The sequence below is a fragment of the Triticum dicoccoides genome, chromosome 2B, assembly GCF_002162155.2.
Source record: "Triticum dicoccoides isolate Atlit2015 ecotype Zavitan chromosome 2B, WEW_v2.0, whole genome shotgun sequence".
NCBI lineage: Eukaryota > Viridiplantae > Streptophyta > Magnoliopsida > Poales > Poaceae > Triticum > Triticum dicoccoides.
In genome coordinates, this window is record NC_041383.1 from 812,680,070 (window position 1) to 812,697,599 (window position 17,530).

At 49.0% G+C, this 17,530-nt stretch overlaps 1 protein-coding gene across 1 annotated transcript; it reads left to right on the top strand.

Moving 5' to 3' along the window:
• Positions 1-1,098: 1,098 nt before the first annotated feature.
• LOC119366531 (WAT1-related protein At1g25270-like) lies at positions 1,099-5,014 on the top strand. Its single transcript, XM_037632282.1, has 3 exons — positions 1,099-1,521; positions 2,300-2,362; positions 3,811-5,014. Exons 1-3 carry the CDS (start codon positions 1,334-1,336, stop codon positions 4,709-4,711), a joined length of 1,152 nt encoding a protein of 383 aa, XP_037488179.1. The 5' UTR covers positions 1,099-1,333; the 3' UTR covers positions 4,712-5,014.
• Positions 5,015-17,530: the final 12,516 nt, after the last annotated feature.

Here is a 17,530-nt window from a genome sequence, read left to right on the forward strand (position 1 = left end):
TTGATCAATATCGTGAACTTCGGCTCCAGCATAATCTCCAATCTCATATACCTAAAATGGCAGAGAGCTGCCTCGGTTCTGCCTCACAATCTTGAACATGTTGCCAGCGTATGCCAGACGTGACGAAGAGTTTGCAAATTGTGATGCCATGCCATCGAATCTACAAGGCATTGTAGTTTGAGAAAATTTGAGGCGATTATACACATGTAGCCAAGTGCTAGACTTTTTTTCTATTTCTTTATGAAAATGCAAAAATCGTACATGGTAGATACTTAATTCAAACAAGGAAATTTATAAGGCGGAAATAATTCTTGGTTGATTGATGTTTTCTGAAGTCTATGCCAATTTCTAAAAAGTGAAGTTGCAGTTTTTCAAAAGCGCAAGTTTCCAATTCTCAGTAAACCGAAGTCGCACTTTGTGGGATTGGTAAAACTTAAGAGAAAATCTCGACTGATTGAGGCATAATCAAGCCTAGGGATGCATGCAGACGTGCGCATAAAGAGTGCATCCATCTGCGCTGATCGTTTTGGTATCAAAACATCTATTAAAGAAGCAGCAATTAGTTTATCTTTTTTGTTTGAATTCATCGCCAGGGAGAAATGCTCACTTGTACGTCGATCTCGATCCAGAAGGAATGAGCCGGTTCATCTGGAAAACCGGGTCGAAAACCATGATCCAATTTACATTTGAAACCGACAACGCGAACCGTCGCAGCATCGTCTTAGCAAATTCATGTGTAATTAACTGGATAATTCCCACTCACGGAAGAAGAAGAAAACACTGAATGATTCCCATAGATATTCATTCATTCAAAAGCGCCGGTGCATGGAGTTAAAACATGCTCGGCTGACGTGGCGGCGTGCTGACGTCAGTGATTACTGTTGCTCGCGGGGTTTGAGGAGAAGGTTCTTGAGATGCCAGGCTGCCAGCTGCACGCACGAGAAAGAGAGAGAGAGAGAGAGAGAGAGAGACAGTCGTGGTGTGCTTCCTCCTCCTGTTTCCACGAGAGAGAGAGAGAGAATCGCCCCTTCCGTTAGCTCGCTCTCAGCTCCTCCCTGCCGCCTATATATGTACCTGCGGCATGCACTTGCTCCTCCACCGCCTCTCCGGCCCCAAACCACACCAACACCCAAACGCGTCAGCTAGCTAACCGGGCCGTCGTCGTCGACCGGCCAGTCTCCCCGGCCGGCCCCGGCATCCCCCGTTATCTCGCCCCAGCTCCGTACGTCCGCACGCCGGACTCTTCCACCGCGCCCACCTCACACCTCCATCACCTGGAGCATCGGGGATCGTCCAATTAATCATCCCGGCATCTCTTCTCCCGTCGGAGGGAATGGGCGTGGGCGTGATGGAGGGGATGAAGCCGGTGGCAGCGATGGTGGTGGTGCAGTTCGTGTTCGCCGGCGTCAACATCTTCTACAAGCTGGCCGTGAGCGACGGCATGGACATGCGGGTCCTCGTCGCCTACCGCTTCCTCTTCGCCTCCGCCGTCCTCTCGCCCATCGCATACTTCGTCGAGAGGTACCTTAATTACCTAGCTCCTCCGTCCATTCGATCCTTTCCCAAGATTCAAATCCCCCTTGCACTAAATTTACTCGATCGCACACATGCATGATTGCATGCATTATATTCCGAAGCATCTAGTACACACACATCATCACGATCGATGCTTATTTTTCAATCGGTTGTTAGTACTACTAACTATTGGAGTATATATACTGAACTGTAAATATACTAGTTTGAGGTGAGCTTCTTTTACTAAGAATCATTAGTGTTCTTGCACCTTTCTGTGTGTGTTGGGTCAAGTAGTTTCATTCTCTGAAGAAGCCAATTAATGGAGCCAGTGCATGCATGCATGTCCTTTTCTCGCTCTTTCTCCATGTTTTCCGATGTTCGCTCCCCTTTGTGTTGACCCGGCCGGACGCCCCCCAATTGTTTCTGGTTTAGCAATAAAAACGAGAGCTTTGTGAAAAAGCTACGGTCTACATATCTTCCTTCTCCTACTATATTCCGTTGTTGGAAAAAGAATTCAGAAAGTAGAGTACAATATATTCATATGTGCTTCCGGAGTATCAAGTACTATGTTATGTGTACGTGTGCAGATGCTTCACTTTATTATCATCATTCTATAGGCACTCAAAATGCATGCTACCTGATTAACGAGTAGAGTACATGATTTTTTTTTAATTGACAAACTTTATATATATATTAGTACCATTTTACACTTGCATGGCAGTGTATTGACTGACTACTATAATATGGATTAATCATTCTCTGCTGCCTTATTTGTTTCGAGCAGGAAGAAGCGAACCAAGGTGACGTGGCGAGTCCTGCTGCTCTCCTTCGTCTGCGGGCTCTGTGGGTAAGCTCTAATTTTAATTAAATTGTTGTTGTTGTTGTTGTTGTTGTTGTTGTTGTTTCATTTTTCTCTGCTTTGTTTACTGCACTTGCCACGACTATTGAGAAGGAGAGCAAAAGGAGCAAAAGGTTAGGTCGGATTGGCATGGCTGCCGGAATTTAGGTGCGACGCTGCTTTTTGCAATGATGCACACATGCATGTACTCCCTCCGTCCGGAAATACTTGTCATCAAAATGAATAAAAGGGGATGTATCTAGATATATTTTAGTTCTAGATACATCCCTTTTTGTCCATTTTGATGATAAGTATTTTCGGACGGAGGGAGTAGCTAGCTAGGGGGCTCAATGCAACGGTGCATAATACCCTCCCAATGCAAGGTCAACCGGGCGGGCGGCCGGTGGATGCGTCACGGGGTGCTCGCCGGCGGCCAACACTTTACCTTCCTTTTCCATCTATCCAGCACATGCATGGTGCTTCCAAGTTCCAACCACTTGATGTATGATTAGTTAGGCACAACCAACTGCTCGATCCGACCCGATGGAACCCCCTGCTGCTAGCTAGCTTTAGTTTGCCTGCCAAACAAAGTACAAACTCCACGTACGCCCTGTCCTCTCACTTTACAAAACATGCATGGAGCTACTCGTCTGTGAACATCATCGTCCTCGTGCTGCCCCTGATGCTCGCTTTGTCAACTCCATCGGTCACTGTACTCACGCATGCGTGCTCAACTGCTTAGTACAATTGCACCGATGGAGCCAGCTATGGGTGGACATGCAGCCACGTACGCCGGGCCGCCCCCGCGCGCGCATTTATCTCCTCCTTGACTTGCGTATCCATGCATGCATGCATGCACGCCTATACCTAAGCTAGCACCGCATTGGATTGGATGTATGCATTCCCAATGGAGCATCGTCGTCGTGTCGAATATCCACACCACGTCCGTATATACGCGTCACCTTCTTTTCCAATGGAGGAGAGGAGTTATATGGATGTATGTATGGTGTATGTACGTCAGGTTACATAATTACATTCTGTCGTCGTGTTTCTTGGACTAGAGTAGTTTTTCTGCATGCATATTGCCGGCTTCATCGCCTAGCTCGTCTCGTCTGCAATTTTCAACTCGTCGTCGCCCACGTTGCACGTCCCTAGATATATATCGACTCCGCCATTAATGGAGTACGTACGTCTAGCTGTGGAACTTGGTCACGATGAAGAAGATTGACACGTGTATGTACGTACGACGCGTGTCATGCAGCTACCGTACGTACGACGTATATGACCAAAAAAAGCATACGTGTGATCGATTACGTTCCTTTTGAATGTTGATGTGACATTGCATTTGCATATGCATGACGCGATCGAGCACATGAGATGGATCGATAACTTCTCAACATGCATATGTACACTACACGTGTGTATGGACTTGACTGGTTGCAAAATGTTTCATGCAGGGGCTCGCTGGCCCAGAACCTCTACATCTCCGGCATGAAGCTCACCTCCGCCACCTTCGCCTCCGCCATGACCAACCTCATCCCGGCCATCACCTTCGTGCTCGCCGTGCTCTTCCGCTACGAGCGCCTCGCCATCCGCACTCTCGCCGGCCTGGCCAAGGTCACTGGCACGCTGCTCGGCGTCGGCGGCGCCATGCTGCTCACCTTCTACAAGGGCGCCCAGGTCACCCCCTGGCCACCCACCCACATCAACCTCGCAGCCCAGCTCGCCGCCCGGCACCAACACGAGGAACATGCCTCCTCCTCCCTTCACCCGGACAGCGGCAACCGCGCCATGGGCTGCCTGCTCTGCACCGGCAGCTGCTTCTTCTACGCGCTCTGGCTCATCCTGCAGGCCCGGCTCAGCCGGGAGTACCCCTTCCACTACTCCACCACGGCGCTCATGTGTGGCATGAGCGCGCTCCAGTCCGCCGCCTTTGCGCTCTGCTTCGACCGGGACCTCATCCAGTGGCGCCTCTCCTCCGGTGTCCGCCTACTCGCCGTCCTCTACACCGGTGTGGTCGCCTCGGGGGTCATGCTCGTGGTGCTCTCCTGGTGCGTCAAGCGCCGGGGCCCCCTCTTCGCGTCCGTCTTCAACCCCATGATGCTGGTGGTGGTGGCCGTGTTGAGCTCGCTCCTGCTCGGCGAGGAGCTGCACCTCGGCAGCGTGCTCGGCGCCGTGCTCATCGTGCTGGGCCTCTACTCCGTGCTCTGGGGAAAAGGCCGCGAGGCCGTGGAGCACGAGCCGGCCAAGGCCCGCGCCGCTGGCACCGAGCTGCCGCACATCGACATCGTCGTGCATCGCCATGATCCTCCTCCGACGCCGCAGCAGCAGAGCACGGAGCCGGGGCCGGCGCGGTAAAAATCGGAGCAGGCATGCAGGAAGAGGACCAGCGATCGAAGAGATGAACTGGCCCAAGATTTGTTACTGTTTCATTTGTCAGGAAAGGATGGACAGAGACTGTACCGGTGGAACTTGTCGCAAATGGGAGAGTCAGTAGTAGTTGAGCTCGTTTGTTGGGTGGTTAGGACTCGGTTAGATATCTAGCGTAGTTACAAGGAGTGGCTTCTCTGATTCTGTTGGTGCTGAAATGTGAAGATAGAGGAGGGAAGGATGTAGTACAAGGAACTTCAGCAGGATGAGATGAATTAATGGACAAACCAATAAATTTCGGACACAAAATCCTTTTAGATGAGAAATCAACTCCATTTTACAACTTGGTAGAATGTACAATCCGGTCTCATATTATAAGATGTTACTCCCTCTGTCTCCAAATTCATGGCATATAAACTGTAATAACCCATAATTTAGGGTTATTATTTTAAATTAAGATGAATAAGGATATATGTATTATCAGTGAAAATAAATAATATAGTCTGTTTTCGTTCTTTCAAAGAAATATAATAGACAAGTAAGTTTTCCATGCAATAAATATTAGATGAAAATAATTACACACTAAGGAGAAGTATGTATATATACATTTGAGACTAGCATACACGCATCCACGCTATATTTGAATGTAAAGAAATACTACTAGGCAGTACAAGCTAGTAATGAGGAGATGGCCAAATATTAGAAGATGTGCATGCATGTAATGATGAGAATGCACACGTACGTTGTACTATCCTTACAAGCTAAGTAAAATCCTATGCACGTGGAGGTGGCGTGGCATGCAGTTAGTGGCTTGGACATTTCTAATCTCATACGTGGAGAGATACGTGGTAGTCATCCTGTGAATCTTTGACACATGTGAGAGGGTGAGCCAATGAGAGCAACTCATTTTGCTAACTCATAGTACGGCGGCCGGCGTTGCCTTTTACCATTTCCAAGGGTCAACTCCAAGAGACAACATGGCTAGATATTTCGTTGATGCTTAGACGGTGCTCTCTCCCTATATATACCCTTGCTGCTGCAGCCGCTTACTTGCACCCCACAACTCCAAGAGAAAGAAAGAAGAGAAAGCCAGAGGAGAGCAGAGTGGGGGAGAGACACTGATGAATATATTTGTAGAAGGAGAGTGAGGGGAAGGTGCTAATGAGTATACATACATAGAAGAAAGTATACAGATATAGTTGGCCAGCCGACATAGAAGATGGCCAAGCTGAGTATGTAGAATATACGTGTACTATGGTGCGGCATTTACATAACAGCGGTCCATCGAGGAAAAATATATATCTGATGCTATGAAGAATAATTCCTAGTATCGAAGCAAGTAGCTGCTTTGCTAAACTCCCTGATCTCTCCTTATTGTTGCCTTGCTTGATTATCTGGTAATATCATTGCACCTTGATCTTTGTTGATCCTCTCTTGATCCTTGAAAGAGAGATGTGTTTTCCTCATAATCCATTTGTTGATGGAATCATTCTGTTTTGAGAGGAACTCATGTAAAGCCATGAGCATATTGATATTCCAGTGATCCTATCGTTGATTAAGCCACATATCATATTTTGGTCCATATACATTGGTGTCACGACGGCAAACGTATTGTACCGGTCACAATTCAGGTATGGGACTGTCTGAGTTCTTCGCTAAGAACGACACCCGTTCGGAAGCGTGTCGGTGATGGATCCGTACGAGCGATCGACACTAGTAAGTCGGGTGGTCGGTTCTTAGGGGATCAAAGAGCTCTGCTTTTCTGGAACCTGTGTGGTTCTAGTCGAGGCTGTCGACGTCGGAGTACCCTCTTAAGAGCGTAAAAGTGTGAAATTTCACCCCTGTGACTCCCGGGTTGGGAAGCTTGCGGTCATGTGTGACGCTAATAATTTCTTGGTCCATTATATCCGGTTATGTTGTTCTTTTATCTGTTTCCAATGAATTGGCTCCAGCAATTTGTCACGTTATTTATGCTCCTTAGATACAGTCAATCTGTTGTTACTGTATCAATATCCTTAAATTCTACTGTTGTTGAATAGTGAAGTATCTGCTTGCTGAGTATGACTTGTCGTACTCACCCTTGCTTCCTTTGTTTTTTTTTAGATGCAGACGATGCAACTTAAGTATGCCCAGAAGATGTCATAGAAGAATAGGCTGGTCCGGTGGGTGGGAAACGACTAGAGTATTTAGTATATTTTGGCTATTTAGTAAATGTAAAGTATTTGTGTAGTTAATATATGAGCTTTTGTGATCCACTGGTGGTTTATGCCTGCTTAATTACGCCTTGCGTGACTATAGGCCTCTGGTCTATAGGCTCGCGGCGGCTGTTTCGCCTAGGCCCGGTCTCGGGGCGTGACATAAACTGAGTCAAAAAGTCAATGCTTCTAAGTTTGATCAAGCATACATACAAAAATATAAAGATAAACAATATCAAATCAATATCAAAATATCAAAATATACAAAAATATAAAGATAAACAATTTCATCTATATATTTGGTCCAAGTTAGAAAGCATTGACTCTTTGACTCAGTGTATATGCCATGTATTTGGTATGATGGGAGTATAATAAACAATATAATATATTTGTTGTAAGGCCAGCTCCAACGCACGACCCCAAACAGACGTCTGATTTTTCCGAATTTTGTTTGTTTGGGTAGGGCAATGGGTGACGTTCGGCCGTTTTCTGGATACGTTGGCCGTGCACTCAACGCGCGGAAGCATCTCGTCCACCCGCCTGAAATATTTTGCAAATGAAATTTTGCAACCGCAGCCATAGTTCATGCTGGCATCAAAGCAGGCGGCCGACACCACACATATGTCAGCGTGTAAAATGATCAACCCCCAAGTTCTCTCGTCGGCACCCTTGCCAACCTTTCAAATGAAGAACCCCCAAGTTTTCTTGCTGGCAACAAAGCCATCGGACCGTACACTTGCCCGTCTTCAAAAAGATCGGCCATAGTCCAGGGTCGAGCCCTCCCTAGTTCTTGCTGTCTTGGCCGAACATCTTCTTTTGCCGCCCGGTCCAACTTCTTTTGTTCAGAGACATGTTGGTCAAGTCCACACTCACGATTGCTAGTGATGGGGTCACCTACTAAGGGTAGGGTCATAGACCTGACATCTGAAGTCCACCTAGGACCCCATTCCATCTTTGGAGGGTCTCCGGACCACAGCGCATTCGGATGCGCATTCCTGGATATCCACTCGGATATGGTCCAGCCACCTGGACGTCTTCCTTCCAGTCGGCCTCACCGGCATCACTCGGATACAGAAGGTGGAGAGGCGACGTGGGAGCTGCAATGTTCGAAGGGCTTCACGTTGAACTTGAAGTGTAGTTATAGCTACAGTTACCAGTAATGCTTGTATTAACTTTCCTTTGTATCTCCCTTGTAACGTGGCTTTAACCGGGGATGACACACTCTATATAAGACGCCTTCTAGCGAGTGGACAAGGTTTCGCAACCTACTGTAATCATACACACCCAGAGAAAAACACAGATCCATAGCTCGAGACGTAGAGCTACTACATCTCCGAGTGGGGCGTGAGCTCGTAAATCCTTGTGTTACACCTGTGTCGTAGCTAGGTTCAGCCCCTGTTCGTACACCTAGTACTCACTGTCAAATTCATTGCCTTGAGATTTGGCACTCACTGTGGGGCTGCGCGTCTAGCGGTATCCAGCGCAGGTGGAATTTTCATCATTATCATCATCATTATTCTCGGCTGCGATATCCGATTCGGTGCCTAGCTTCGTCGCCGAACATTTGGCATGGCTCCAGGTAGCGCTGCTGGACGTGGAGTCGCTGCCCGTCCGGGGCGCGGCGCCCTTGCGCGTGTCATCCTACGAGTCCTTCTCTGACAGCCATTAGTCCCATTCCGCGAGGCACCCGCTGGCCGCCGCCGCAAGCGTTCAAGGCACTCGTGGCTCCAGCGCTGGCTCTGGCACGCTATGGCCCTTCAGGCTGCAACTTTTCAGATGGCGGTGCTCGAGCATGACGAGCCCATCCTTGATCTATTCTCCACCCTGCACGAGGAGCCTACGGACGAGTCCGAGTGCGAGAGCTGTGAGTCCACTGCTGAAGTTCTTATGGCCAGCACAGAGCACCATGGTCCTCCCGGGTACACGGCGCTCGTGAAGGCCTCGCGCTTCACATGAGCGCGCCGGCGACGGCCTTGGAGCTCAGCCCGCATCCGTCTTCAACCCCATGATGATGGTCGTGGTGGCCGTGCCCAGCTTGCTGCGGCTCGGTGAGGAGCTGCACCTCGGCAGCGTGCTTGGCGCTGTTCTCATCGTGATGGGCCTCTACTCCGTGCTCTGGGGAAAAGGCCGCGAGGCCGTGGAGAACGATCCAGCCAAGGCCCGCGCCGCCGGAACTGAGCTGCCGCACATCGACATCATCGTGCACCGTCATGATCCTCCTCCCACGCCGCAGCCGCAGCAACAATTGGACAACACGACACCGTCAGCGGCGCTGTCAGCATCGGAGCGGGAATACAGGACCAGCGATCGACGAGATGAACTGGTCGGAGATAGACTGTACTACCGGTCGAACTAGTAGTAATTGGGAGAGTCGTAGTTGCACTCGTTTGTTGGGTGGTTAGGACTCGGTTAAATCTGTTGTTGCAAAACCCTACCCTACCTCTCCCCCTTTCCTACCTCTCTCTTTCTGTCACCTCACCCTAGCCCAAACCAGAATGAGGAAGAAGAAAACACGAGGAGAAAGGAGACACGGTGCAGTTCCGGCACGCGAACTCCCACCGCACAGACGGCTTGTTTCCTCTCGAGCACGAACTCGAGCTCACTCCACAGATGTTACAACGGCCTCCGTGTGGCTTTATACACGAGCCAGCGCACCGGGCACGAACCCACGCCTCCACTCCCTCCCGATCGTTCGTGCTTCGCCCCTTCTTCTCGTGCCCGCGTCGCACTCCGATGCGCGCGGCCCACGGCGAGCTCCAATGGCAGCACCCTCGATCACGTCACGCGACTCGCAAACAGCCTAGACCTAGTCACACACACACGGTGCAAACCCGCACGGACACGCCCGTGCTGCACCCGCACGCACACGCACACTACCCCGCTGCGTCCACCACACACAGCGCGTGCCCATACACGCGTCGGGCGCGCTCGACGCGTCGCCACGGATTATTAGCCCAACACACTCCTCCTAAGCCGTGGCTCAGAGGAGCCTGTCATCCTCGACGCTGCCGTCCACCAGCAGTGCACGCTCCGCCGTCGGTGCCTTCCACAGCTGAGGGCACTCCCTCTTGAAGTGGCCGCACTCGCCACACTTGTAGCAGCGCCTGCGTCGGTTGCCGTCGTTGCCCGACGCCACGCTCCTGCCATCGTCGTCGTTTTCCCGAGCCCCGCCATGCTGCCGCTCCGGCGCCCGCCACCGGGCCGCCGTGTACATGAGCTGGCCATCAGCCCGCTCGCCGCCCGCCTGTCCACGTCATTGCACCTGTTTGTCGAACGCCTTCAAATGGCCCAACGCTTCCTCGAACGCCATCGTCGACGCGTCGCAGAACTGCTCGGAGTTGAGCAGCTTCTTCACCAGCGTGGCGTCCTCCAGCGTCATTCCGAGCTCCGCGAAGTGCGCCACCATGCCATCGAGCTTGCCAGCGAACGCGTCCAGCGTGTCGTCCTCTGCCATGTGCATCACCTCGAATTCGCCACGGAGAGTGCCCAGCCGCGCCGCCCGCACACGTTCCGCGCCGACGAACCTCACCTTGAGGCTGCTCCACACCTCTGCCGCCATCTTCTTGGACGCCACCTGTAGCAGAAGGTCCTCCGCCAGCGCCCCGAGCAAATACGCCCGCGCCAGCTTGTCCTTCTTCGCGATCACCGTCCCCGCCGCGTCCTCCGGTGGCACCACCGCCTCCCACAGCCCAGCCGCGTCAAGGTTGGCCTTGACTTTGATTGCCCACGTGGTGTAGTTCTCACTGGTGAGCATCGGCACCGGCTGCGGCAGTGAGCTGCCCGATCCGCCGGCGTACGGGACGAGGGACATCGCTGGCGAACTCCTCCCTCCACGTAGCTCTGATGCCAAATGTTGTTGCAAAACGCATCCCTAGCTCTCCCCCTTGCCTACCTCTCTCTTTCTGTCACCTCACCCTAGCCCAAACCGAAACTAGGAAGAAGAAAACACAAGGAGAAGGGGGACACTGTGGAGTTCCGGCGCACGAATGCCCACCGCACAGACGGCTTTTTTTCCCTCGAGCACGAAAGAGAGCTCACTCCACAACTGCTACAACGGCCATCGCGTGGCTATATACACGAGCCAGCGCACCGGGCACAAACCCACGCCTCCACTCCCTCCCGATCGCTCGCGCTTCACCGGCTCTGCACGTGCCCGCATCGTGCTCCGACGCGCGCGGCCCATGGCGAGTTCCAATGGCAGCACCCTCGATCACGCAATGCGACTCGCTAACAGCCTAGACCTAGTCACACGCACACAGTGCACACCGGCACGGACACGCCCATGCTGCACCCGCACGCACACACACACTACCCCGCCGCGGACCCGCCGCGTCCAACACACACAGCGCGCCCATACACGCGCCGGGCACGCTCGACACGTCGCCATGGCTTATTAGCCCAACAAAATCTATAGTCTAGTTTGAAGGAGTGGCTCTGTCGTTGGTGCTAAAATGTTGAGGACCAGAGAATCATAATTCAGAACTGCATGAAAAGATACAGGAGATAATATGGAGACGTGGTAGGTCCTGCCTGGTGATTGCACGCAGGAAAGCGGTGTGCAAGCCCTCCTAGCCACCAGCCTGCTCGTTCCCAATGCAAATGCATGGCCGCAACCGCTGAAGTACTCCAGAAGCTGTACCCAATGGCCGTCCCAAAATTTGAAACTACAACTCTTGGAACACGGGGATGGAGTGTTTAGTAAAAATTCTAGGAGACTTTGATTATTAGAAAAGAAATGCTACTAATGATGCATGAAACCCAGGAACTGGATTCCCATAGGAACCCAACCAAGAGCACATGAAAATTTCAAATGTGCCGCGGGAATTGTATACCCAAATTAAATGAAGGAATCATGATCTTTTAATTTTGGTTTGGTACCCTCTAAGATTCCTATATGTAATTCATTGGAATCTCAAATGAAATATAATATATCTGCCTATGTTCCAAACGGTGTCTAAGATTTTGTTCTATGCAAATTCGATCATCGAAATTTATGTGCTTTTTTTATTCCAAACTAGATTTAAGTTAAGCCATACATACATTTTGAAAAGCATAGTTCAGATATCAAGCATGGATCGTGAGCTCTTACCTTATGTTTTGGTTTGCTCCAAAATATCTACATACAACATACCGCTCATTGGAATTCAAAAGAAATATAAGATATCTGCCTATGTTCTAACTTCCAATTGGCATCAATGAAAAATTTCTGTAAAAGTCATACCCCGTATTTTTTTTCCTTTTTTCCAAATGACACTTATTCTAAGCCAAACATACGTGCATGCATGCCAACGATGTTAGCCGCTCTATTTTGCTCTATTTGCACCTCCTGTTTATAGTATCGGTAAAGCACAATGGAAGGAAATAGTATTCCTTAATCACCTCCTGTGTATAGTATCGGTAAAGCACAACGACGTCATACTTTACCGAGAGAATGGCCATAGCCCATGAGGACCTGGCGTATAAGAGGTTTGAAAATCTGAAACAACATTGGATAATTAAAGTAAAAGGTAAACAAACCCTTTGAATTGATGTGAGCATGCACTCCAAACAAGGGAAAATGTTAGTAATTGACCACGATCGAAGCTTCCTAGGCACTTAACGTCTCAACATAATCTGAATCTGAAGCTCATATGGTATATGATAGACAAAGGGTTTTGGGTATTGTGGGCTTCGACACATGTTGGGTCGGCCACGGCAACATATATATAGAGGGAATACCTCATCGAGTACAAGTACAATTGTACAGAAGTTACAATACGTACATAACTACAAGTCTAACACCCTCCCTCAATCTTAACCGTGATCTGAAGAATTCAGAAGATTAAGATTGCGACGACAATCCTCAAACTGAGGTAATGGCAACGGCTTCGTGAAGATGTCAGCAAGTTGACCTTTCGAAGGGATGAACTTGATCTGAAGTAACTTCTGCGAAACTCGTTCTCTGACAAAGTGATAGTCAACTTCGATGTGTTTCGTTCGGGCATGAAGTACCGGATTTGAAGAAAGGTATGTAGCACCGATGTTGTCACATCAAAGAACAGGTGGATGATTCTGAGAGACTCTCAACTCTCGAAGCAAGGACTGAACCCAAATAAGTTCAGCGGTGGCATTGGCAACTGCTTTATATTCAGCTTCAGTACTACTACGAGACACTGTAGCTTGTTTACAAGCACTCCAGGCGATCAAATTAGGACCATAGAACATAGAGTCAGCATAAAAAAAAGCCGAGAGGGCACCAAAAGGAGCAGGCCGAAGATGCAGACCCAGAGCAGCAGTCAAGCAAACATAGCGCAGAATGCGCTTCACAGCTGTCCAGTGAGTATCCCAAGGAGCATGAAGAAACTGGCACACGCTGTTAACCGCATAGGATATATCAGGACGAGTAATCGTCAAATACTGTAAGCCACCAACAATACTGCGATACGTTGTAGCCTCATCCGAAGAAAGAAGAGTACCATCAAGTGCAGAGAGGCGATCAGAAGCTGTCATGGGAGTAGTAGTAGGCATACACTGAAGCATACCAGCACGACGAAGCAAATCCAGAGAGTACTTCTGCTGAGTAAGAGTCAGACCGGCATCAGAATGAGAGACCTCCAAGCCAAGGAAATAATGAAGCTGACCAAGATCTGTAATAGCAAAATCACCACTCAAGGCAGAAACAAGACGATCCGTAGCAAAGGCCGACAAGCTGATCAGTATGATGTCATCTACATACACCAGCAGATATATAGTGATAGTAGGACGTTGTAGCATGAACAAGGACGTATCAGCTGTCGAAGGAACAAATCCATGTGCACGGAGAGCAGTACCGAGACGCGCATGCCAGGCACGAGGCGCCTGTTTAAGACCATAAAGAGCCTTTACCAAGCGACACAAATGCTGCGGACGAGCAGGATCAACAAAACCAGGAGGCTGGCGCATATAAACCTCTTCATCAAGAACACCATGAAGAAAGGCATTCTGAACATCAAGCTGTCGAATAGACCATCCACGAGTAACAACAAGAGACAGTAGCAGACGAATAGTCGTAGGCTTGACCACAGGACTGAAAGTATCCTCATAATCAAGACCTTGACGTTGTTTGAACCCGCGAGCAACAAGCCGAGCCTTATACCATTCAATAGAGCCATCAGCATGTCGCTTAACTTTGAATACCCACTTTGAATCAATAATATTGACACCACTCTTCGGAGGAACAAGACACCACGTAACATTTTTCAGCAAATACTCTTGTTCCATCGCAGAACGCCAGTGAGGGATACCCATAGCTGTCTGATAATGATGGGGTTCAGCAGTAGGATCAGTTCCAGAATGAGCTATACATGCCGCGAGCCATGCAACCGTGCCACCGGTGCGTTTGCGCGGAAGAACAATGGCACTCTTGCTGCGAGTGTGTGGACGCTGAACAACAGGAGCAGTTGGTGCAATCGAAGTCGTAGGAGCCGTCAGCGGATAGGCCCGCGTCTCCTGAGGAGAAGACATGGCCAGTGGCGGTAGCAGCAGGGGACGGCCAACAGTTGGTGACCGCATAGGCGATAGCGACGAAGGCGGGCTGCCAGGAGGCGGCTGAAGGAAATATGCCCTAGAGGCAATAATAAAGTTATTATTTATTTTCTTATTTCATGATAAATGTTTATTATTCATGTTAGAATTGTATTAACCGGAAACATAATACATGTGTGAATATATAGACAAACATAGTGTCACTAGTATGCCTCTACTTGACTAGCTCGTTAATCAAAGATGGTTATGTTTCCTGACCATAGACAAAGAGTTGTTATTTGATTAACGGGATCACATCATTAGGAGAATCATGTGATTGACTTGACCCATTCCGTTAGCTTAGCACTCGATCGTTTAGTATGTTGCTATTGCTTTCTTCATGACTTATACATGTTCCTTTGACTATGAGATTATGCAACTCCCGTTTACCGGAGGAACACTTTATGTGCTACCAAACGTCACAACGTAACTGGATGATTATAAAGGGGCTCTACAGGTGTCTCCAAAGGTACATGTTGGGTTGGCGTATTTCGAGATTAGGATTTGTCACTCCGATTGTCGGGGAGGTATCTCTGGGCCCTCTTGGTAATGCACATCACTTAAGCCTTGCAAGCATTGCAACTAATGAGTTAGTTGCGAGATAATGTATTACGGAACGAGTAAAGAGACTTGCCGGTAACGAGATTGAACTAGGTATTAAGATACCGACGATCGAATCTCGGGAAAGTAACATACCGATGACAAAGGGAACAACATATGTTGTTATGCGGTCTGACCGATAAAGATCTTCGTAGAATATGTAGGAGCCAATATGAGCATCCAGGTTCCACTATTGGTTATTGACCGGAGACGTGTCTTGGTCATGTCTACATTGTTCTCGAACCCGTAGGGTCCGCACGCTTAAGGTTTCGATGACAGTTATATTATGAGTTTCTGTGTTTTGATGTACCGAAGGAGTTCGGAGTCCCGGATGAGATCGGGGACATGACGAGGAGTCTCAAAATGGTCGAGACGTAAAGATCGATATATTGGACGACTATATTCGGACATCGGAAAGGCTCCGAGTGATTCGGGTATTTTTCGGAGTACCGGAGAGTTACGGGAATACGTATTGGGCCTTGTTGGGCCATACGGGAAAGAAGGAAAAGGGCCTCAAGGGTGGCCGCACCCCTCCCCTTGGTCTGGTCCGAATTGGACTAGGGAAGGGGGGCGCCCCCTTCCTTCCTTCTCCTTTTCCCTTCCCTTTCCTTCCCTCCTACTCCTACTACTTGGAAGGGTCCTAGTTCTACTAGGAAAGGGGGAATCCTACTCCCGGTGGGAGTAGGACTCCCCTAGGGCGCGCCATAGAGAGGGCCGGCCCTCCCCCTCCTCCACTCCTTTATATACGGGGGCAGGGGACACCCCATAGACACACAAGTTGATCTTCGTGATCGTTCCTTAGCCGTGTGCGGTGCCCCCCTCCACCATATTCCACCTCGGTCATATCGTTGCGGTGCTTAGGCGAAGCCCTGCGACGGTAGAACATCAAGATCGTCACCACGCCGTCGTGCTGACGGAACTCATCCCCGACACTTTGCTAGATCGGAGTCCGGGGATCATCATCGAGCTGAACGTGTGCTGAACTCGGAGGTGCCGTACGTTCGGTACTTGGATCGGTCGGATCGTGAAGACATACGACTACATCAACCGCGTTGATATAACGCTTCCGCTTTCGGTCTACGAGGGTACGTGGACACACTCTCCCCTCTCGTTGCTATGCATCACCATGATCTTGCGTGTGCGTAGGAATTTTTTTTGAAATTACTACGTTCCCCAACAGTGGCATCCGAGCCTAGGTTTTATGTGTAGATGTTATATGCACGAGTAGAACACAAGTGAGTTGTGGGCGATACAAGTCATACTGCTTACCAGCATGTCATACTTTGGTTCGGCGGTATTGTTGGATGAAGCGGCCCGGACCGACATTATGCGTACGCTTACGCGAGACTGGTTCTACCAACGTGCTTTGCACACAGGTGGCTGGCGGGTGTCAGTTTCTCCAACTTTAGTTGAACCGAGTGTGGCTACGCCCGGTCCTTGAGAAGGTTAAAACAACACTAACTTGACGAACTATCGTTGTGGTTTTGATGCGGTAGGTAAGAACGGTTCTTTCTCAACCTGTAGCAGCCACGTAAAATATGCAACAACAAAGTAGAGGACGTCTAACTTGTTTTTGCAGGGCATATTGTGATGTGATATGGTCAAGACGTGATGAGATATAAGTTGTTGTATGAGATGATCATGTTTTGTCGAAGTTATCGGCAACTGGCAGAAACCCTATGGTTGTCTCTTTGTTGCATAAGATGCAAGTGCCAAATAATTGCTTTACTTTATCGCTATGCGATAGCAATAGTTGCAAGAGCAATAGTTGGTGAGACGACCATGTGACGACACATTGATATAGATGAAGATCATGGTGTCATGCCGGTGATGATAGAGATCATGACAGTACTTTGGAGATGGAGATCAAAGGCGCAAGATGATCATGGCCATATCATGTCACATATTTTAATTGCATATGATGTTTATCTGTAATACATCTTATTTTGCTTAGTTCGACGGTAGCATTTTAAGATGATCTCTCACTAATTATCAAGAAGTGTTCTCCCTGAGTATGCACCGTTGCGAAAGTTCTTCGTGCTAAGACACCACTTGATGATCGGGTGTGATAGGCTCTACGTTCAAATACAACGGGTGCAAAACAGTTGCACACGCGGAATACTCAGGTGAAACTTGACGAGCCTAGCATATAACAGATATGGCCTCGGAACACGGAGACCGAAAGGTCGAGCGTGAATCATATAGTAGATATGATCAACATATTGATGTTCACCGTTGAAACTACTCCGTCTCACATGATGATCGGGCATGGTGTAGTTGATATGGATCACGTAATCACTTAGAGGATTAGAGGGATGTCTGTCTAAGTGGGATTTTTTAAGTAATATGATTAATTGAACTTTAATTTATCATGAACTTAGTCCTGGTAGTATTTTGCAAATTATGTTGTAGATCAATAGCTCGCGTTGTTGCTTCTCTATGTTTTTGCTTCCCTATGTTTTATATGTGT

Coding starts and splice junctions, on each gene's coding strand:
- LOC119366531 (XM_037632282.1), top strand. CDS start 1,334: ATGGGCGTGGGCGTGATGGAGGGGATGAAGCCGGTGGCAGCGATGGTG. Junction 1,522..2,299: donor ATCGCATACTTCGTCGAGAG/GTACCTTAATTA, acceptor TGTTTCGAGCAG/GAAGAAGCGAACCAAGGTGA. Junction 2,363..3,810: donor TTCGTCTGCGGGCTCTGTGG/GTAAGCTCTAAT, acceptor TGTTTCATGCAG/GGGCTCGCTGGCCCAGAACC.